This window comes from Babylonia areolata, chromosome 19 (genome assembly GCF_041734735.1).
Source record: "Babylonia areolata isolate BAREFJ2019XMU chromosome 19, ASM4173473v1, whole genome shotgun sequence".
NCBI lineage: Eukaryota > Metazoa > Mollusca > Gastropoda > Neogastropoda > Buccinidae > Babylonia > Babylonia areolata.
This window is the reverse complement of record NC_134894.1, coordinates 31306820-31329894: the sequence shown is the minus strand read 5'-3', so window position 1 is coordinate 31329894 and position 23075 is coordinate 31306820. Positions and strand designations below refer to the sequence as shown.

General features: G+C 42.3%; 2 protein-coding genes across 3 annotated transcripts in view; one reads left to right on the top strand and one right to left on the bottom strand.

Moving 5' to 3' along the window:
• The window catches only part of LOC143293626 (cytochrome P450 20A1-like), an 85796-nt gene that overhangs the window by 7902 nt on the left and 54819 nt on the right, over positions 1-23075 (top strand). Inside the window, exons 8-11 of one of the 2 annotated variants that reach the window (XM_076604713.1) lie at positions 2980-3103; positions 3844-3955; positions 4692-4756; positions 5328-7621. The exons of the other annotated variant lie outside the window; for it this stretch is intronic. Coding sequence (XP_076460828.1) covers positions 2980-3103; positions 3844-3955; positions 4692-4756; positions 5328-5580 — 554 coding nt within the window. The 3' untranslated portion in view covers positions 5581-7621. Of the gene's footprint in view, positions 1-2979; positions 3104-3843; positions 3956-4691; positions 4757-5327; positions 7622-23075 lie in introns of those variants that run through there. 2 annotated transcript variants of the gene reach the window in all.
• LOC143293625 (cytochrome P450 20A1-like) lies at positions 7891-20038 on the bottom strand. The gene is made up of 11 exons (XM_076604711.1): positions 19892-20038; positions 17262-17311; positions 16585-16754; positions 15499-15644; positions 14836-15003; positions 13866-13947; positions 12812-12988; positions 11762-11891; positions 10795-10906; positions 9811-9875; positions 7891-9288 (listed from the first exon to the last, which is right to left on the bottom strand). The coding sequence occupies exons 1-11, from the start codon at positions 19973-19975 to the stop codon at positions 9036-9038; spliced, it is 1437 nt and encodes a 478-aa protein (XP_076460826.1). The 5' UTR covers positions 19976-20038; the 3' UTR covers positions 7891-9035.

Sequence of the window (23075 nt, the reverse complement as noted above, 5' to 3'; positions counted from 1 at the left end):
GTAAGTAAGTCACCGTCACAACAATGACAAAGGTGTTTAAAGTCAACGTGAAAGGTCAATCAGGTCTCAGAAACTCAGCTTTGGGAGTGAGAGGGTGAAGTTCTTTGATGACATTCACTCCTTTCAAGTTGCATGTAGGACGAGTATAGTGTCTGCTGTGCATCCGGCTTGCCACCTCTGCAAACATGTCAACCAGCTGAGTCAGTGAAAAAAGCGTGAAAAACAAAAAAGCACGTGTTTCACGACCAGTGCAGGGTCGATCCTGCATTTCGTGAAAATCGTGGAATATTGACGGTTGCCGAGCCTTCAGTCTACATTGACACGTGAGCACACTCATTCCTAAAAGCCACGCACCCTTCATGAACTCTGGCTGACGTTCGACCTGTTGTCTTTCATCACTCTTCTCCCTCTCTTCCCCTTCTTCCAATGCTCCTGCTCGTATTCTGTCAGTCATAGCCACTTGTTCAAAAAAGGCTGTCTGATTGGATAGATGGACTGAATTACCATAAAATGGGACTGTCAGTTTCGTCACTGTCATTTGTCAATCTCCTTCGTTTTCAAACCAATTATTCAGGGACCAAAGCGGGAGAGAAGGAGAGCTGAGAGGCACTGGCGTGCCACTAGTTTGGCCGTTAATTGGGATATTTTTCAGACAGCCAGGAATAGTGTAACAAACATTGTTGACAGGGCAAAGTCAAAGTTCTACTCTTCTAAAATCCTTGCATGCACCACAGCCAAACAGCTTTTCAACGCTACGAACAATCTACTAGGTAAAATGAAAAACACTCCTCTCCCTACAACATTTTCGGTGCAGGAACTCCCTCAAAAGTTTTCTGACTTCACTGGCAAAATATCATGCATTCGTGAGAAGCTTGACTGTTGTGTCTCCTTTTTCACCCGTTAAAGAACGCGTGTACAGTGGTCTTGTTTTACATTGTTTCCAACCGGTTACTGAAGATTTTGTGAAGTAAGTGTGTCTGAGCGCTTGTCCGAAATCCTGTGAGCTTGACCTTGACCCGTCTTCTTTGTTGGTTGAATGTACTGATGTTCTACTACCACATATCACTCATGCCATCAATTCTTTCTTACTGTCTGGTTGTTTCCCTGAAAGTTTCAAATCTGCTGTTGTACGTCCACTCATCAAGAAACCATCTTTGGATCATAATTGTTTGAAAAATTATCGACCTGTTTCTAATCTGTCATTTTTATCAAAACTGCTAGAAATGATCATATTGTCTCAGCTCTTAACTCATCTGGAACAAAATGGTTTACTTAATTCCCACCAGTCAGCTTATAGACGTGGTCATAGTTGCGAAACGGCCCTTCTTACAATAGTGAATGATTTGCTTTCGGGATTTGATGAGGATAAGATATCTGTTCTCGCTCTCTTAGAGTTGTCAGCAGCTTTTGACACTATCGACCACTCTATCCTCTTGAACAGATTTAAAACTTCCTTTGGTATTTGTGACACTGCACTAGCATGGATCACGTCTTACCTGTCGGATCGTACACAGAAAGTGTGTGTAAATGGTAGATACTCTAGAGTATCTGCCTTAAAATATGGTGTCCTACAGGGGTCCGTCCTAGGTCCTGTTCTTTTAGTGCTGTATGCGGCTCCTGTGTCGGATGTCATCAGTCATCATGCGATGTCGCATGAGAACTTTACTGATGACACACAACTTTATCAGTCGGCTTCCATAGCTGAATTCGATGCACTGGTGATTCAAACACAGGAGTGCATTGCTGGCCTAAAGGACTGGATGACTCTCAACAAGCTGCAACTAAATGATGATAAGACTGAATTTATGATAACCTGTCCATAGAAGTTTCTTCAACATCCTTCCTTTCCTGACTGTTCTGTGCACACCTGTTTCACTTTCTCCTGTTCGCAGTCTTGGTGTAATCCTAGACCAGTCTCTTTCCTTTTAACAGCACATTTCGAATATCTGTATAGTTGCCTATTTGGAACTGCGTAGAATCAGCTCTATCCGCCACTATCTCTCTCAACCGATGCAACCAAGACACTTGTATGCTCTCTGGTTCTCTCAAGATTGGATTACTGCAACTCTGTTTTGGCCGGCCTTCCCAAATATCTGTTAGACAGACTCCAACGAATTCAGAATAACGCTGCCAGACTCATTTGCAGAGCTTCTAAATTTGACCATGTTTCTTCTCTCCTTCAGTCTCTCCACTGGTTGCCTGTTTCTGATCGAATAGACCATAAGCTATCCACTCTGACCTTTTCTGCAGTGAACGGATCTGGCCCCAAGTATCTTTCTGAACTCCTCCATATCTATACCCCGTCTCGCCAGCTCCGTTCTTCCTCTGATACTCGACTTCTCAGGATAGCTCACGTCAGAAGTAAGATCTATGGACACAGATCGTTTTCTTATCAATCGCCAAAGACGTGGAATAAGTTCCCTATAACCTCCGTCACTCTGATTCCCTCGCATCTTTTAAATCTCGTCTCAAAACTCACCTTTTCCCTCAGCAATAAGTTCAATTGCGGCAGGTCCACTTCCTTTGCGTCAGCTGCGCTTGACTGTGTGTATACATATGTATGTATACATAACTACATGCATGTATATGAAGGTGTATTGTGTGTGCGTGTGTTTATGTAAGTTTGTGCCTGCCTATGTGTGCGCATGTGTTAGGGTAGCTGTTAGATACGCATGTATGTTAAAATGTATGTATGCATTGTGTATGTGTGTGTGTGTGTGTGTGTGTGTGTGTGTGTGTGTGTGTGTGTGTGTGTGTAGTGACATTTTGGTGTGTGTATGTAACATTGGTGTAATGCTTTATGTTAACAAAAGCGTTTTTGTATAGCAGCCAGAGCAGATTTCTGCATACTGTGCTATATAAGCATCGATTATTATTATTATTATTATTATTATTATAAAGTATGCCTGTAATGATATCTATGCGCTCAAACCATAGCTGAGAGACGGTGTTTCTTATAACTACTGTGGTGACTTTCAGTGCTGACGTGGTGTATCTACTACCTGTGTCTGCATGAGGAATGCCAGGAGAGGCTGTACCAGGAGATTGTGGCCGTTCTGGGCACCAAGGATCCTGTCACAGACCAGTCCCTTAGAAAACTCAAGTGGGTTCAGGCTGTCTTCATTCATCCCTTTTGACAATGCCCTCAGCAAGTGTCAGCAAAATTATGATCGCTTGCGAACAATGTTCAATGGGTTAAATTTCGTTTCCTAATACAGAGCGTTATGTATTGATATGTTGATTTGTTTTTTTTTTGCATTTCTTTTTAAAGATTTACATGTACATTTTATGAAGTATACTCATATACACTCTGTGTGTCTCAGGCAGTGTTACTGAAATTTGAAAAGATAAAGACAGGACCAATAATATCTTTGGAGTTGTGCATGATCTCATTGACTGTCTTCCGATTTAATCTGAGGGCACAAAGAGGAACGAACAAAGAGCAGAGTAAGTTGGATGTGGATGCTGTCTGTTGTCAAGGAAATAAAGACGATTTGAATATTAGCAGCGTTGTTTCTGGTAATGCAGTTATTCAGTTTCAGTACCAGTCATCAGAAACATAGGTAATAACTGCTATATTCTTGGATCTAAGATGTCGCAGTAACAGTTGTCGGGTTTGAATAACGCGTTATCATTTTCATGTAGACAGGTCGTGGCCAGAAACAAGATGAGAAGGAAACAGCAATGAAAAGAGCACGTCCAGGCAGGACATTCCCAACATACCTTTCTTGTTTTCTTTTTTATTTTTGTGATAGTTAAAAGGGAGAAATGTGAACCATTCCCTGATTGCAGATATTATTAACGAAGAATACCTGAAGACTGGCCTGCATCCTCTCCTCACAGGTACCTACGTCACGTGCTGGACGAGACGTTGCGATGTACTGTAATGGCGCCCATTGCAGCCCGCTATTCTGATGAAGACATAGAGCTGGGTGGTCACAAGATCTACTCTGGGGTGAGTGTCACTTTGTTTTGATGAAGACATAAAACTAGATGATCACAAGATCAATGTAGGCTAGAGAGCCGCTTTGAGTTTCGTCTCACGATAAAGTAATTATGCCAGGTGTTCATTCTCCGAATATAGTTTTATGAAGTGGTTCTGTGTTCGTTTTCAGCGGAGAGTTTGCCTCTGCCTTCAGACTGTACACAAGGACTGGCAGAAATGTCTCTTGGCAGATTCTGATACACTGCTGGTGAATGAAGTCTGTTAAGAGTGGAAACCTTTCAGAACCTGGTGTTTTTCACAACCATAGTCTTGTTTGTAAATGACAAAAAGCACATTTAAAATATAGTTTTGTAATCAGTCCCTAAGTCTGTGTAACTGATGACTTGAACGAGTAAGAGATGTCTGACAAGAAGCTCCTTGGCAATGGAGGTCACACTTAAAAATTGGTTTTTCTTTATCCAATCTGATACCAAGAGAATTTGCTTCAGTTATGACCAGTAACTGAGCTGTGCATTTTAGAACATTTACCCGATCTTATTTAGATTTCTTGTAGTTATTGCTTGCTGTATTGATAAGCCAAAAAGAGTAAAAGGACTCCACTTCATTGTCTACCATAAATTTGTCTGTGTATATATTCCTCTGTGTGTGTGTGTGTGCCTCTGTGTGTGTGTGTGTGTGCCTCTGTGTGTGTGTGTGTGTGTGTGTGTGTGTGTGTGCCTCTGTGTGTGTGTGTGTCCATTGCCAGACCCCAGTGATCCATGCACTTGGTGTGACCTTGATGGATGAGCACATCTGGCCAAATCCCACGACGTGAGTGGTCATTGCCTATTGCTTTCGTTTGTATGTTTGTTTGTGCCGAAGACAGTGCACTGGAAAAGAAAGTACCGTACACACCACTGGTTCTGTCGTTCACACCAACACTTGTACCTGTGGCTTATTTCCTGTCACTTACAGAACACATTCACCCACAGAATATTCCTGTCGGCTGGAAACAAAACAGAAGATTACACGGTATGTAACCCTGGTTACAACTCGTTTTGAATGACATTTCCTTTAACAGTGTTCGCTGAACTGACATAACCAGTTCTCAGCCTTTTTTATGAATGGTGGTGGCATAGGACTTTCGTGGAGAGGCTTTGTCCTCATCTGTCTTTCTATGGGCTGTCAACCCCAGTGCTAGCCAGCATTAGGACTGAAGTCAAGTTAAACCAATACATTAAACACACCATAAAAGATATGTGATTTGTAATACCAGTTATAACAACAGATGTTAGATATATCAGTTGAAACTATGTCTTTATTAATTATCATTAGAATCGTTGTTATCCATAGAATTATCATCATTCCGGTGTTGTTTTAAGCATTTGATTTTTGCCAACAGATTTGACCCTGATCGTTTTTCGGAGGAGAGAAGCAGAGGCAGACCCACGATTGCCTTTTCTCCCTTCGGATTTGCGGGACACCGAAAGTGCCCCGGCTATCGCTTGGCATATGTGATGGCTTCCATCATGATGGTCTCCGCCCTGCAGAAGTTCAGGTTTATGCTGGTTCCTGGACAAGACGTCAAGCCGGTCTACGGTCTGGTCACTCACCCTAAGGAGGAGATATGGATCAAAGTGGCCAGGAGGGTGTAACGTCAGCATGGTGTGGTTCCTGACGAATCAGTGTTTTCGTATGTCTTTTGTAAACTGAGGAACTGACCAAACATGTGGAGTTGTGATCGGGGGATGGGTGTGTGTGTGGAAGGGGTGTGTGTGGAGGGGGAGGAGACAGAGATTTGAAGGTCCTCTCAAAAATACACAATGAAGCATTTATGATGGCTAGACAGTTAACTTGATCACTTCTGTTAATCAGAAAGTTATGTACAGGTTAAAATATAACAATGATAGTTTCAAGTAGGAGCCAAATTACTGCCATGAAAGGAACCATTTTCTTGCTAGTTACTGTCTTGTGGGATAACAATATTATGTACATAGTCATATAATTATGTATTATTATAGTCTGGGGTATTCACATCATGTAGCGGTCGTACCACAAAAAGATGCTCTTCTTTCTGACCATACATATTATTGTGCAGCCACACGTATGGAATAGATTGCTTCAGAAATTGATGTGGGTTGTGGCGGAGTAAGACGGATTTGTACTTTTTCATTTTGCCCTTCTATCCACTTTTACATTTTCCACTCTTGTCTCTGATCTTGAGATTTCCTTGTGAAGATGAGTCTGCCGACTTATTGGTATTTGCTCTTATGATCAAGCAGTCCGATGCTGGGGTCCTTTGGTTTCGTTATGCTCCTCCTCATATACTTTCCTGCGTCAAAAAGTACAATCCGTATTTTCTGCCCAACATTACATGGTCAGTCCCAAATGCTCACCTAGTTTTAAACTGGAAGAGACATTTTCTTCAAAAAATACTTTGTCATATTGCTTATCTTTGTTAAACAGAACTGAACTACTTCTGGCGTATTTCAGTTTCAGTTTCACTTTCTCAAGGAGGCGTCACTGCGTTCGGACAAATCCATACACGCTACACCACATCTGTTGAGCAGATGCCTGACCAGCAGCATAACCCAACGCGCTTAGTCAGGCCTTGAGTGCATGCTTACATATTTGTGTACCTATGAAAGTGGATTTCATTTTACGTAATTTCGCCAGAGGACAACACTCTCGTTGCCATGGGTTCTTTTTCAGTGCGCCAAGTGCGTGCTGCACACGGGACCTCGGTTTATCGTCTCATCCGAAAGACTAGACGCTCAGTTTGATTTTCCAGTCAAACTTAGGAGAAAGGGCGAGAGCGGGATTCGAACCCACACCCTCACGGACTCTCTGTATTGGCATCTGAGCGTCTTAACCATTCTGCCACCTTCCTCCCTGGCGTAATAAACTGAGGAAAAAAATCATATGTTATACTGAGTGCTTGGTTGTGCATGTTTGTCTTTGACGTTACGAACGATTTGTTTAAGCCATTAAATTTTGAAGATCAGATACCCAGTTGGGAATGAACAAACGAACTTTTAGCTCTTGCTAACACATGAATGTAACGACTTCAAAATTCTTATTCCTGTTCTCTCTTTTTGAGTCTTTATAAGAATAATTTTGCCTTTAAACGTCCGGTTATCTGAAGCAAGTACAAACGATAGTTTCCAGTCCTAACTCTGCACACATATTACTGTGAGATCATGGAAACATCTGCCCATAGCCTATCCGGATTGACAGGCCAGGACTCCAAACACTTTCCTCACAGATCACTAAAATGGAAGTTTCATCATTCAGCTATCATGTCTGCCTGATCCTCAGCAGAAGGTGTTTTTTTTGTTTTTTGGTTTTTTTGTTTGTTTGTTTTTTTTTCTTTCAACCACTGTATCACCCTCAAACTTCAATAAGGTTTATTTGACACAGAAATGATACTGGTATGTAAATAGTAAAAGCATTAGATGAGTGAGACTGTTGATTAGAATTTCACTTCTTTCTTATATTTTCTTATATTTAACAGTACAATATGCACTTGAATATCAATCATGTTATTGGATTTGAAGTCTGCAAAGTAACTATTTTGATGTTATCTCTGCTTTGAGAATGACAGTTGGTGCTTACAAGTATAAAATAATAAAAACAGAGCTGCAATGATGATCAAGAATTTGTATGTGTGTGTGTGTGTGTGTGTGTGTGTGTGTGTGTGTGTGTGTGTGTGTGTGTGTGTGTGTGTGTGCAATGAAACAAGCAAAAGCAGTAGTCAGTAACCACTCACACTGTGGGGTTTGGCCAGATGTGCTCATCCATAAAGGCCACACCAAGGGCATGGATCACAGTGGTCTGTCATTGGACCGGAATGTCATATATACGCGCGCGCGCACACACACACACACACACACACACACAAGCTCGCGCGCATGCATGCCCATATACTATACATACATGCGCATAAATACTGGATCGAACAAGCCTTGCAAAAATATATGCACGTAACATTCTTCACTTTCACTGTGGCAGACATCCTGAAATTCAACGTGCCAGGTAGCATACGTACCATACTGACGGACTGAAACTGTGTGAAAGTAACACATTCCAACCCTACATCAGTCACGTCTACCACCACCACAACCACCGTCTCTCTTCTCCAGAGAAGTGACATTATCCAATTAGACCTCAAAAGGAACCCCGCGTAGGTCGGCATCCAACATTCATGAGCACTTTGAAGGGATACAACGTTCAGTTAAGAAGTTGATGTGGGGATCTGTACAGAACACCCCAAAACACTAAGAAGAGGCCCACAGCGCACTACACCCAGTTATGAGTTTGAACCTGCTTGGACCCAGTCAAAACATTCTGTTTGAGATGGCTTGTCTGCGTGCCTTCCTGCCTCCTGCAGCTTCTTGAAGCTTTGCCAAGTCTTCAGCCCTCTTGAATCTCTTGGTTTTCTTCCAGGCTCGCCTTTTTTCTGTCAGGAGAATCACTGGACATAGTCTGCTGCTTTTGAAATTAAAAGTGTTGTCCAAGGCCTCATGATCCTTTTGTCATGGGTCCTCCAACCTAATACCTTTTCCCACGCTTTTTTTAGGGGGGCGTGGAGGGGTGTGTGTGGTCGATTTTTATGTTTTTGAATGTGTCCACGAAGAAGAAGAAGAAGAAGAAGAAGAAGAAGAAAAGGACTTATTCAAAAAACCAAGCCTTTCTTCTGTACAGTTAGCATCCTGCGTCACTCCCTCCCACACCCACCATGTGAAGAAATGTGTTCAGGTATAGGGCTGTAATTACACAGCAAAACCAGCTATTGATAATAAAGATTTAAAAGACTGATTGTCCTTGATATATTCAATCAAGAAACAAGGCATTATGAACACAGATTTTCTGTTACATTTCCCATAAATCATTTACGCTTACAGTATCCTTAACTAATACATATCTTTCTCAATGTTGAAAGCGAACGGCCAAAACCGTCTAGCTATCATAAGTGTGTCATTATTAGTTTATTGTAATCACCTTCAGTTCTCTGCTCTTTCCCCCAATTCCAATAATGTTAAGTCTGTTCTGCACTTTCACAAAAGGGAAATGAAAACACCGATTCGTCAGAAGCCACACCATGCTGACGTTACACCCTCCTGGCCACTTTGATCCATATCTCCTCCTTGGGGTGAGTGATCAGACCGAAGACGGGCTTGACGTCTTGTCCAGGAACCAGCATAAACCTGAACTTCTGCAGGGCGGAGACCATCATGATGGAAGCCATCACATATGCCAAGCGATAGCCGGGGCACTTTCGGTTTCCCGCAAATCCGAATGGAGAAAAGGCCAGCGTTGGTCTGCCTTTGCTTCTCTCTTCCGAAAAACGATCGGGATCAAATCTGTTGGCAAATATTAAATGCTTAAATACAATAGAAATGATGAAAAAAATCCATGATAACAATGATTCTAATGATAATAATGGTCCAGTTCACAATGAAGTCAGGCATACGTGACAAGGTGACTTTAGCACTTAGGTGGGCTATGATTCTCAGTCTCGGTTACACATCACTGGACAACAAGGAACTGGAAAAGATAATTCTGACCGTCTTGTGCTTCTCAACAATCTTCTAGCTGCTAGCTGTCAGACATCCGAATATGTACCCCCTGCGAGTACTCGCCCTCAGTTGGAAACAATGCTCAATATCATCATCATCATCATCATCATCAACAACAACCACACACACACACACACACACACACACACACACACACACACGTCATTTTGACCCTGTGTCCACAATTTCAACCACCTCCTTTAGGTCATATGTCTTCAGTCTACTGTTTTGGAATTGTCCACAAGAGTCCTGCTCCATCACAAACAAACAAACAAACAACAAAAGCAGTAGGCAATAACTACTCACGCTGTGGGATTTGGCCAGATGTGCTCATCCATCAAGGCCACACCAAGGGCATGGATCACTGGGGTCTGGAACATCACAATATTTCTACCATATATTGAGTCACACACACACACACACACACACACACACACACGCACGCACGTACGCACGCACGCACGCACATTTGCACGCACGCACGCACTGGTGAACACGGACTTTGATCCCTTTAACTCTTTTCACTCCAGGGAGGGAGACACAGCAAACAATCACTCGAATATACATAAAAACTGTGAATACTGAACTAAACTCCTCAACTCATTTTAACAAAGCCACTCAAACAATGTTCACCAGCCTGATAAACTCTCAAGACGGCCGTAACTGAAGCGAATTGTCTTGGTATCACTTTGACCACCGAAGCAATGCAAATTCTAGAGTGAAATTCAGAATCAAGAAACGTGTTTTCAGACATCTCTTAATCGGTGACAGTCAAGTCATTACTGACACAGAGTGGGGAGCTGATCACAGGAATATGCTTCCTTTTCACAGTGATTTTTACCAATTCAAAATAAAACTTTGGTTATGATATTGTATTGCATTGTATAGTATTGTATTGTATTACTCTTTTCGTCACAATAGATTTCTCTGTGTGAAGTTAGGGCTGCTTTCCACAGGAGAGAGCATCGCTGCACTTATGCTTTTTTTTATACACATGGATCAGAAAGGCCCTCATTCGTAATAGCTCAAAGCCTCCTTCAGCACCATGTATCAGAATCCACCCTAACTCGAGTCGTTTCGACCAGTTTTTGTGTAAAGTTTGAATGCAAGAACTAGACATTCTTCCTCACAGAAAAAAAAATTCCGCTGAAAATGAACACTGTGCCACTTCTTAAAACTACAATATGAGACTCAAAATCTAGCACAACATTTTCGTCAACAGACAAGACACAAAGCGACTCTCAAGCTTTTCATAGATCTATGTCTTCATCAACTTAAAACGACACTCACCCCAGCATAGATCTTGTGACCACCCAGCTGCATGTCTTCATCAGAATAGCGGGCCGCCCAGGGTGCCACCACAGCACATCGCAACGTCTCGTCCAACACCTGACGCAGGTACCTGGGAGGAGAGTGTAGTATTTCACTTCATTTGAGTGATCAGATAGATATATGATATATCATTTGGGTAAAAAGATGTAATCTATCAGAACGAGGAGAGGTTTTACATTAGAAACGTGAGACCCAAGGTTGAATCCGTGTGTGGTTTCGTATACTGTGTGCTTCTAGTCATTTCATTTGAGAGTGCCCTTGCATGTGCTGGGAATAGCACAGAGATGAGTGGCGACATTCTGTAGCTCTTCCTTGTTACATAAGTGACACATTTTCAATCGAGAAATGGATTCTACCTTTCAACTTCTATACCCTCCCCAAGAAATAGATAAAGCAAAGGTAAGGGAAATAGCAATTATTAATCACTTTGTTGCTGATGACTGGTGCTGAAACTGAATGACTGCATTGTAAGGTGCCACGCTGCTGATAATCCAAGCTTCTTTATATCGTTGACAATAGTCAACATCTACTCGTGCTCTGCTCTTAGTAATTACTGGTATAATTTGCATCTTTTTTCCTTCAAAATAAAGTGAAAAACGTTTTGTGGGACGTCGCACAAATCCAAAGACATAACCTGGTTTTTCTAGTCTTTTATTAACGCAGAGTCGCTGTCAGAATCAGACACGATCATGCATAGAAGAAACACACTGCATAAAATCTAAATGCAAATCTGAAAGAAAAAAAGAGTAAAAAGGAACTTGCAAATAAATGAAAAAAGGAAACAGATATGAACGAATTAAGGTACAACTCATACATATGCAATTCTAAAGAATCAAATTAACGTTGTTCGCTATATTTCATAAGTTTGGCAACGCCTGCTGAGGGCATGGTCAAAAAGGGTTGAGTGAAGACAGCTTAAACCCACTGGAGTTTTCCAAGGGACTGGTGTGTGAGAGGCTCCGTGGTGCCCAGAACGTCCACAATTTCCTGGTACAGCCTCTCCTGGCATTCCTCATGCAGACACGTACACAGGTAATAGACACACCACGTCAACACTGCAAGTCATCACAGAAACTATACAAAACACCGTCTCTCAGGTATGGTTTGAGTACATAAATAACATTTTAGGAATACTTTATAACAATGAAAAACAAATCAAGAAAACATAGCAATGCTGAGGAACACTTCTTTTCAGTGGTTTGTGCGGTGAAGAAGAAGACTCTACATGACAACACTTGCAATCGTAGCTGCACACAAGTAACACACGTTCACACATGACACGGTGCGCAAACAAGAGTGAAGACACCTCCGCTGCACGAGAAATGTGACGAAGAAAAGTCATTCGCTTGTCTGTCCCCTCCCACCCCCACACTGCGATCCCTGCTTGTTTTTTGTTGTTGTTTTTTCTCTTTTTCTTTCCTGTATTAGTGAAGGTGTGTGCCTGTGGGTGGGTGTTTACTCTGTGTGCGCGCGCATGTGCACACGTGTCTCTGTGTGGGAGGGAGTGGGGGAGGGGAGGAAGGAGGGGGGGGGGGGGAGGGCATATCATGTGCTTTTGCGGTGTGCTTGTTCATATTTGACATTTTAGTATTGTCTTAGTGTATATATTTTGTTTGGTTTTTTGTCGTATTTCTTAATGTGTTATTTTGCCCTACTGTATATGTATTGTTTCATGTGAGGTGTCATTATCAACATTATTATTGTGAGGATGTGGATGATATCGATTATTATTGTCATTACAGGTAACTCAAGGTCACAGATAACACCATTTACAAACAACGGTGAATACACCATTCATAGATGCACACAGGTGATGCAAGGTCGCACATAACACTGTTCAGTTCAGGCATTAAGTTACCTATTGTGACACTCTCCCCAACACAGATCTTGTGATCTCCAAGGAATATTACAAATTCATGACCAAAGAAAAGTTATACAAGAAAATAATAATAATAATAATTATACGTCCACTCACATTTGCCTATGTGTATATATCCAAGCAGGTAGCTGATAGCGTCACCAAATCGTCGCTCCTCGTCGTCAGGGTGATAACCAATGATGGCGTCAATCAGCAGGAAGTCACGACTCTCAGCCCCATGTCTCTCCCTCTCCTTCACGGCACGTGCAACAGTGTCCTTCATGGTGGTCAGGGCTGCGCACAGTGCAGGACAGTGGGTTATTGAAAACTGTACCCAAACATTATAGTTTCTCTTGATCAAAATAGTTCCTTTCGGTCAAATGTCTCCACACAGAATGAAAGAGCAATGGGACGAGGAGAGTAAATGATAAATAAACAACGAAGAGTGGTAACTCTCTCCATTTACAAGGTACACAACTTCAAGTCAGTGCTGCTTATGCTACCAATTTCAGCTGGAACACAGGTAAACACACATAAACTCTACATATATACGACGAATGCCGACACTTTATCAGCCGGCTGAACCTGAGATTTATGCACATTACCTGCAGGAAAAAAATGTTTTGGTCAATGCGCCTTCATATCCTAATCAAACATCAATGAATAACATATTATGAAGGTAGATGCCTATCAATATACTGAAAACTAGAAATTTACAAACAATGATGCCAGGAGATGAAATGATTAACAAATAGTAAAGAGTGGTAACTCTCTCCATTCACAAGGTACACAACTTCAAGTCTGTGCTGCTTACGCTACCGATTCAGATAGCACACAGGTAAATAAAAGGTACATTGGAACAAACCCAGACACTTCTTCTATTGAAAACTAGTTAAATTAATGCCAAAGCAAGCTGTTTTCTGTACAATGAAAAAAATATGACATGTTATTCCTTTATGAATTAAATACCAAGAAAATAAAATAGTATAAAATGCTGTCTGCTCTAAACTATTTCTGAGCTTTACAATTCGGAAGTAAAGAATGAGCGGTATGCGACGAAAATGAGCGTTATCTGACAAAAAACAGGGTTATTTGTAAACACGCTATTCATTTTTTATTCTTTAAAAATCTTAATGAACAATTTATCACGTATACAAATGGGTTCATTTACCTTTCTGGAAATCCTGTGTTGTTGGGCTGTTGACTGCGGTCGAAATGGAATGTTCATGAGATTTGTTCACCATATTCAACACCTGAAATACAATCATAACTGCAAAGAAACAGGGCGTCCTCACGAAGGCACAACGCTGATCTGAATCGCATCATGAAATAAATTTTACTGAGAAACCCACAGAAAGGGATTTATTTCGGACAAGAGAGGAGGGCTCGATCTAGAATAGACCTTGAAAACCCAGGGGTTCGTTCGAGGTTAGTTCTGAATGACTTGGAGGTAACATACAATAGGAGGGGGAAGAGTAGTTACACTGGCTCTTAAAGTCTTAACTCCCGAGAGCAAGGTTTCGGTTGCGCCCCTTTTCTCTGCATTCAAATTTTGTATTACGTGTAGCTGACACATTTTGTACTTTCCAAAGTCAATTCAGGTCTAGATTGGAAGCTGCTAGGCAAATCTCGCTCTCTGCCATAAATGAAGCCAAACCGTAGCTTTATTAGGCTTTTATTTTGAATAAACCTTCACCGACGTCACAGTGTCAGACTCTGGTGAGAAACTGGCTTGATTCAAATCGCCCGCCATTTATAGTCCGGTTCAGGCTTTAAGATTCAATGGAAAAAAAGAAAAGACGGTTCATACCTTACTGGAATCTAAGTCCTCTAGAAGGGCGCTACATCCACTGGCCCTGCTTCTGTGATGTCGCTGAGAGCAGGGTTTGGAAGTGAACTATTCTGACGAGGACACAACAGGATGCTGTGGGTGCTACAGTCGTTCCTCAAACATGATTGGACAACCCGCCCCCTCCTCTCCAGCCCTACCTTCCACCTCTTTCTCTCACATGAACCCTCGTAAAGGTTTTATCGTGTGTGTGTGTGTGTGTGTGTGTGTTCTTAACAACTCGCACATAAATATACTGGTCTGTCAGCACAACACATTCACGTGCTCTTGGAAATGCAGCCAGCTAACGTACCGTGTCACAGCTCTGTTTGAAGGCCATGACTTCGTTGTCGTCTGTCAGTGTGTCCCCCAAGAGGCCGATGAGAGCTGTTTTCGCGGCGTACTGGAACATGTGTTCTCCAAGGGGAAAGTGGTCGTCTTCTTCAGCCTTATCCCACGTACTGGCAACCTCATCAGCTATCTACACACACACACACACACACACACACACACACACACACACACACACACCGAAGAGAATGAAGGGAGAAAAACAGTTTCAGGCAAGTATCATTTTCATGGTTGCAACAAACGATCATTATGATACGCCAACAAAAAACGGGTTTAGGTGCCTTACATGAGTACTAAATTATTAAACCCTCCAGTGATGTCACTTATTGGCGGCCGGTCCTCTTACCCATCTCGTGTGAAAATGAAAGGAAATCTGGTCTGAATTAAGAATGCCATGAGCGTTGTTGAACAACAAAGCATACAAGCTGTCAGTACCATAAAAAGCACACAAATTCACCGGTGCTACTTCTCACATTATATGAAATGGGAATTTCTCTTAACATCTTTTCTCAAAGAAAGCTGTTCCAGTGGGCATCGGTCTTTAAAACTTTTTTTTAGAAAAAGAAAACCAACGTTACATCGACTTCTCATCATTCATTCCATGAAAAAGAGCTCAACTATGTACCTTTTGCAGCTTCTCGTAGTAAATATCCATGATGTCGTCTTTGAAGACTTTGTCGTAGGCCTGTCGCCTTAACTTCCACTCAGTTCCATTGGTGAACCCAATGCTGTGGGGAGTAAAAACGGGCTCAAACAGACGGAACAGTTCCACTGAAAGAGACAAACAGTCTGTTGTCATGGACACCGACATCTTGTTCAGGTGTTAGGCTCTGGAAATTGTAATTCTTCACTTTTGCTTCAATTGTTGTTGATCGTATCGTGAGATAAAGATAATCAGAGAATGTATTCTGATAGGCGGAATGGAAAACATAGATAGCTATTATAACCCAGGTGCATTTCAAACGAGGTGATAGTATAATGTTTTAAAACGACATTCTTCTTGTGACCAATATAAAAGGAAAAACGGGAGGTGATAACAACAGGCATCCTTCCAGCTGACTCCTAACATTCATAACCCCCCATCTCTCTCTCTCTCTCTCTCTCTCTCTCTCTCTCTCTCTCTCTCTCTCTCTCTCTCTCTCTCTCCACCCCCCACCCCCCCTCGTCTTTCTCTCTCTCTCTCAACACCAGGGCAAAAAGATTATGATAGTGGTTAAGTACAATAATGGTGATGTGACTGTGTTGCACTCTATGCTTCTTTTCATCACACACACACACACACACACACACACACACACACACACACACCGAGTTAATGTGGGTGTATGGGTGTAACAATTGTGTCATCAATTTCCGATATATACGACATCTGCAGTGTTCGTTGGATTTTTTTTTTTTTTTTTTTTTTTTTTGCATCAGTCTCACAGAAGCATGACACTCAGCTCAGTGGTCCCAGTCTTCCAACTTGAGCGTACAGCACACTCAACACTCGGAAGGAGCTGGCTGATGGTAAAAAAAAATCCCAACGATGATATGGCTCAGCTGCGGTTCGAATCCACTATCTTCAGATCGTCAGTTCGGGGTGATAATCTCTTCGTCACGGCGATTGGTAACAAAATACTTATTTGCATATGCATTAGCAACAACAACAATAAAAAGGGTGGTGCTGCAGAAAAAAATAATGTAATTTTTATTCTAAAAGAACAGGTACCTGCGCGATCAAAGACATGGTGATGTTGTTTGAACAATTCAGGGGAAGCAATGCTGACGGCTTGCTGTTTGCCCCACCAGAAAGAGGCGATCGGTCCAAACTCCTTGTGCAGCCCCATCAGAAACTGGTGAAGACTGCCAGCTTTTTCGATGTCGTTCATGTTCCCTTGTCTGCAAGTGATAGACAAGAGCCTGAATGCAGGTGGCTGTTTCTGTAATCATCAGTAAACCAATCAATATTTGTCCATGTGTTAATAATTATTCAATTCACCCATTTTAACAGTTTCGAGTTTCACAACTATATATATATATATATATATATATATATATATATATATATATATATATATACATACATATATACATATACATATATATATATATATATATATATATATATATATATGAGATTTTATTTTTACATGTAATATGTTTAACTGCCTATGAATATGTACCGTAAGATATTCGTGATTTTGACAAAGACAGCGGAAGAAATAATGGTCTTCAACAAGATGAGAGGGGAGAGCGAGACTTGCATACCACAAATCTGCATCAATAACGATAAACAGAATCAAAACATTCAGTTCAACAATTTATCGACTGTTGATTTTGTGTATAGAGTTATGCGATGTTCACATTCATCCCTTCATGATGACCAAAACTATAACTGAAACTCACTGATCATCAGACGGCTCCATGCCGGGCACAGTAGACCTGGGAGTTCCATTCTGAAACACACACAGTGGTCAGGTCAGAGTCATTGGTAACAGTGAAGGATTTCAGACACGACTTGGGCAGCTTTGCCACATCTTGTTAATACGTGTGTGTGTGTGTGTGAGAGAGAGAGAGAGAGAGAGAGAGAGAGAGAGAGAGAGTGCGCACATGAAAACATCTGCTATATTGGTATCCGTCAGTCGTGCACTTGGCTGTAGAATTACGCTTTGGTGCACCAACGAAACATACAGGCCGGTTTGGGAGTGACCGTCACTGCTGCATCTTTTCACGTTGTCCTCCGTGCGCTGTTTCTTGTTACACCCAGCCTCTCTCTCTCTCTCTCTCTCTCTCTCTCTCTCTCTCTCTCCTGTTCCCGGGTCTCCCCTCCCTTCTCTTCAGGCTGTTTCTGACCTCACGCCTCCATCTTGCACGATCCTTTGTTGTCTCCTTCCACAGATTGATGCCCATTCCTGACACCTCCGGTTAATCTTTTGCCAGAAGCGAGCACGCCATACAGGAAGTCTTTGGGGTGTGGCCATCCTCAATGTGGTGCACGTGCCCGAGTCACCGGTGTCTGCTTTGACTGAGCAAGGTGTATACGCTTGGGGTGCCAGCAAGTTCGGAGACTTCAGCTTGGGGTGTCAGTCTCTCTAGGAGATCCCAAAGATTTGGCGGATACGCCAGGTAGGTGCGTAGGTGGGAAGTGCTGAATTTCTTCCCTTGCATTTCGTGTATGTATTTTCTGCTTTATAGAAGTTTGCACACAAGTATTGTAGACTGCCAGCTTGTTTGCACCCACAGGTCTGCTAAGCCTTGCTAAGATCGAAGCAACTTCGTCAATGCGCTTGCTTATTTCTGTGTCGAGAGAGAGAGGCTGGCTGTGATGGTAGAACCAAGATATGTAAACTCTCGTACGACTTCCAGCACATAATCATCGATAGAGACTACTGGCGACATAACATCTTAGCCCACATGGTTTGCTGATTTCGAACTGATGTGGAGTATTCTTTACGTTGTCCTAACCCGTGTCTGGCTTGTATCAAGAGAAGGCGAAGGAGAAGGTCAAAATAGGGAAAATATTCCCAGCTTCAGACTGTATAATTTAACGATTTTAGATTCTTTCTAACTTTGCCGGCTGAAATGTCGATGTATTTCAGACTTTTTATGGCGAAAATTTAGCTGCAAATACAATGCGATGACTGGCATACCTTGCGCTTTCATGGTGCTATTATACTTTGTCCCACTGTTATTTCCTTGAAGGAGCGGTGCATACAAATGTGGGAAGACTGGATTGTCGCTTGTGTACGTATATGTATATGTACATGAATATGCATATGTAAAATTAGAATTAAAATTGTTTGTGTGTGTGTGTGTGCGCGCGCGCGCGCGCGCGCGTGTGTGTGTGTGTGTATGTGTGTGATTCTCTCTTGTCACATTTTCCATCTTGCTGTAAGCCAAGGCCAGGCGAAAGGTTATCATTATCAGCAGTGAAATAAACCTTGCTGAAAATATTGTTTAAATAAGACGGTCACGATGACCTGATCTGTGAGTATGGAGAGAGAGAGAGAGAGAGAGAGAGAGAGAGAGAGTATGTGTTTGTTTGTTTGTTTGCTTGTTTGTTTTGTGTGTGTGTGTGTGTGTGTGTGTGTGTGTGTGTGTGTGTGTGTGATTATTGATGTATCGGTTGCCTGTATCACTTACATTTTCTTTATCTGTATTGCACAGGCATCCACTGCATCTTACAAGTTATAGAGGAGTGTACCATTACACTGGTTCAGCTGAAAGCCATTAAGACCGACAAAACGGAAAACGCATGCACTAGTGCACACACGCATTCACAGAGAGACACAGAGAGAGAGGGTAAGAGAGAGAGAGAAAAAAACAACAACTCAGAACTAAGAGAGAGAGAGAGAGAACTCAGAACTCAGAGAGAGTGAGGGGAGAGAGAGAGAGAGAGAGAGAGAGAGAGAGAGAGAGAGAATCTTAATCCCTGCATCTTGCCCATTCTCCATTCTCATATTCATTCGTCTTGCTCTCTGCCCACAGGAATGTGAGTTTACATCTACACTTATGTGCATGCATACACGTATTCAGCAATAAGGACGCACGTATGGAGACATGGACAAAATTGCATAATTGGGTGTTCCGTGTGTATACATGCATTTACACACATTCTCAGGCATGCAAAGGTTATCTTACACGCATTGTGTACATGCATTTACACACATTGTCACGCATGCAAAGGTCGTACATGCTTTGTGCAACAGCCGATGAATTGTGGAAACGAACGGGGACGCTCGCCGCTCACAAAGTCTGCCAGGCGACAAAGCAATTATTGTCATCAGCAGGGGGCTCAATATAATGCGAAGTGAACTGCGTGTGATGAATCAGAACATGCATGACTCAGGTTGAGCAGTGGGGGGGGGGGGGGGGGGGGGGGGGGGGTAATGCAACCGAAACGGTGCTAATGATAGGGCAGCAAGAATGAAAGCTGTAATCGTTTGAGTGTTACTACACCAAGATGTTAAGTTGAAACACTATATTGACTTTTGTTACTGCAGTGTGTAAACTGTGACTCAAGGTCAAGTACTCACTTTAAACAGCTGGAGGATCCGAGACACCAGCGACAGGAAAGCGAGGGTAATGCCAACGATCACAGCAACTACCAGCCAGCCCATGTTGCTGTCTTCTGTACACACTGTCTGTTGAAATGCACCTGTCCCAGCGTTGGATAATGTAGATCAAGGACTGGGAAATAATTCCACGATACCCAAACCATAACCATTTTCCCCAGTTCATACAGTATATATGCTTACATACATGCCAGATCTGTCACAATGGCATTTCAATAATGTAGAATTGTGTCAGCTGAGAAACGGCATTGAATACTTATTTTTTCCAGTCGAGGTTAACACATTCATGTTTGGTGTTCACGCATAATATGAAGGAGATGTTTGATCTACCATCTATGAAATACTTTGACACAGGTCGATCAAAGCAGTGGTAATGCAGCATGATATATTTGTGCAGAGGACACTGACTGGCCACGCATGTGAACACTCAACTACAGTGAGAAATATACAAGAGTGGGGGTTATTGTCAAACCACAATATAGACACAGAGCCACCCACAGAAGCGATGCATGGTGCCCTTTCACACTGGAATGAGGAATGGCTGGGCAAACCAGTACGTCTCAAAATGCTTTTTATCAGCTGCAGACGGAATATGTGTGTATGTCTGAGTCTGCCTATCATCTCCTTTAGGTATCTAGTATAATAATAATAACATGATAATAATAATGATAATAAATGACATTTATACAGCGCGTTTCTCCAGAAACACTGCTCAAAGCGCTTTATATTTCGTTCCCCGCTCCCCACCTCTCCCCTTTCAATACAGTGGGTTATCGCAACACAACCAGCATGCAATTCCCTGCTAAACAGGAACACATTTGTTTAAATCATGAGGTAATATGTCCTTACACAATGAAGAAAACCGTGAATTTTGGAGGTTCCAGTCACGAACACGTAAGGTTTAAACACACACACACACACACACACACACACATCTGATACAACTGCCTTGATCAAAATCTTTCTCCACAGCCCAGATATAAGGTTTCAGCTGTGGCTGTGTTAGTGTGCAGTGTGCCGGTTGTAAAGGGCCACCTGCATATCACACTGACCCCTTCCCTCCTACTTCCCCCTCCTCCCCCTTCCTTCCTCCCTCCACCACCCCTTCATTCTTCTCCCTGACAGTCTCATCTTTCTTTTGATGTCAGGCTGACCCCCTGCCCCCTCTCCCTCCACCCCAGTCCTCTCTCTTTGGTCTATGTTTGCCGGGTCTCTGTGTGTGTCGCAACGCTGAGAGCATTATGCTAAACCGAACTGTAACTGGACCGCATCACTTCGCGCATGTTCTCCTCTGTTCATCCACCGCCCTCTTACACACAGGTGGTGATTTTAGGATGCCTCAGTGTCTAGGACTGGGATAGATTTATAATGATGTGGTCTTTGATCACACCCTGTATCCAACCCCCTCCCCTACTTTCCCGACTCCCATCCACTCTCCTCACGTATTGCATTTGTCTGAACTGTGTTCCAGTGTGGCTTTTCAAAGGATAGGTAAATCGGAGCAAGGCAGTCAATGTATGTGTCAGTACAAGTATACAAACCACAAAGACAAAGCCCAGATTTAGTATTGTTTAACCAGCTGGGAAGGCTCAAATGTATGATCAGTACACACAGCATATATTGGAAAGGAATAATAAAACCTGGGGTGCATGCATCGTTCTTCTTTTCAACCCATAGATCCTGAAACATGTTCAGGAGGGAAACAGACTGACCTAGGGCAGCAAGTTAATTACTTGTACTTGTCTTATGCCCTGTTGGCAGTGACGGTGTCTGTGACATTATGACGATGTTTTACAAAAGCATTGAGAAACACTTTGATGTTAAATGGCATTGTAGACTGAAATTTATTCAAAATGTGTTTTGCACAGAAACTGTGCATATGAGATATTTTATGTGAGAATACAGCCTGTGTTGATTGCTTTTTCAGTGGCTGCTTGAGAAATAAAAATGTTCACACACACACACACACACACACACACAGACACACACACACAGAGAGAGAGAGAGAGAGAGAGAGAGAGACGCACACATACACACATGCATACAAATAACACACATACACAATGCTGAGCTCACGCTCACAAAGAGAGAGATAAATTAGGATTGGAAATTCAAATACATGATAACAGTACACAAACAGTTTGGGTGAAGGTGATTTGACTCCCAGCGCAAACAACGCAACCCAAAGGACAACAGTTTATCAGTAACTGATACCCAGCCTTGGGGAATTTGACGAGTTGTTTCTCTTGGATACGTGGGGCACTACGTGACTTGTTTTTTGAGTGATTGATTTATTGATATTGATACTTATATAGCACCTATTCTCGATCGGAGACCAAGCTCTAAGTGCTTTACAAACACGAGGTCATTTGCACAACAGGCTGCCTACCTGGGTAAAGCCTACTGACGGCTGCCACTGGGTGCTCATCATTCGTTCCCTTTGTCATTTAATCCGATTTCAGGCACGAACACATACACATTCAGACTGACATGTAACATTTTACGTGTACGACTGTTTTGTTTATTTACCCCGCCATGTAGGCAACCATACTCCGTTTTCGAGGATGTTCATGCCGTGTATGTTCTTATTTCCATAACCCACCGAACGCTGACATGGATTACACGACCATTAACGTGCGTATACACACGAAGGGGGTTCAGGCACTAGCAGGTCTGCACATGTGTTGACCTGGGAGATCGGAAAAATCTCCACCCTTTACCCAACAGGCACTGTCACCGAGATTCGAACCCGGGACCCTCAGATTGAAAGTCCAAAGCTTTAACCATTCACTGTGGAGAAAGAGTGAAAAGAGAACTGGATGTAACAATTCAATAGTAATAATGATAATAAAAACAATAATAATAATGATAATAATAGCAGTATCTATGTAACGCTGAGTATTGCAAGAAATAATAGTGTGAGTGGTTGTGCTGGTGATAAACATAACTGATGTAGAGCTGGGATGTGTGGTTGTATAAAAAAAAAAACATGTCACAGTGCTTTTATCCATCTGCCAGTAAGTTCTCATGCTACCTGCAACGTCGAAATTCAGGATGTCCACCTCAGCTAATGTGTAGAATGTCACATGAATGTATTGGTGCACAGCTTGTTTGAACCAGTGTGTACAGGCATGCATAGTACATG

What these genes read in the sequence shown, in the direction of transcription:
- LOC143293625 (XM_076604711.1), bottom strand. Translation starts at nt 19,975, where the DNA reads ATGGGCTGGCTGGTAGTTGCTGTGATCGTTGGCATTACCCTCGCTTTC. An exon ending in ACTACGAGAAGCTGCAAAAG is followed by an intron (nt 15,004 to 15,498) that starts GTACATAGTTGA and finishes GTGTGTGTGTAG; the next exon opens with ATAGCTGATGAGGTTGCCAG. An exon ending in ATATATACACATAGGCAAAT is followed by an intron (nt 11,892 to 12,811) that starts GTGAGTGGACGT and finishes GATGACTTGCAG; the next exon opens with TGTTGACGTGGTGTGTCTAT.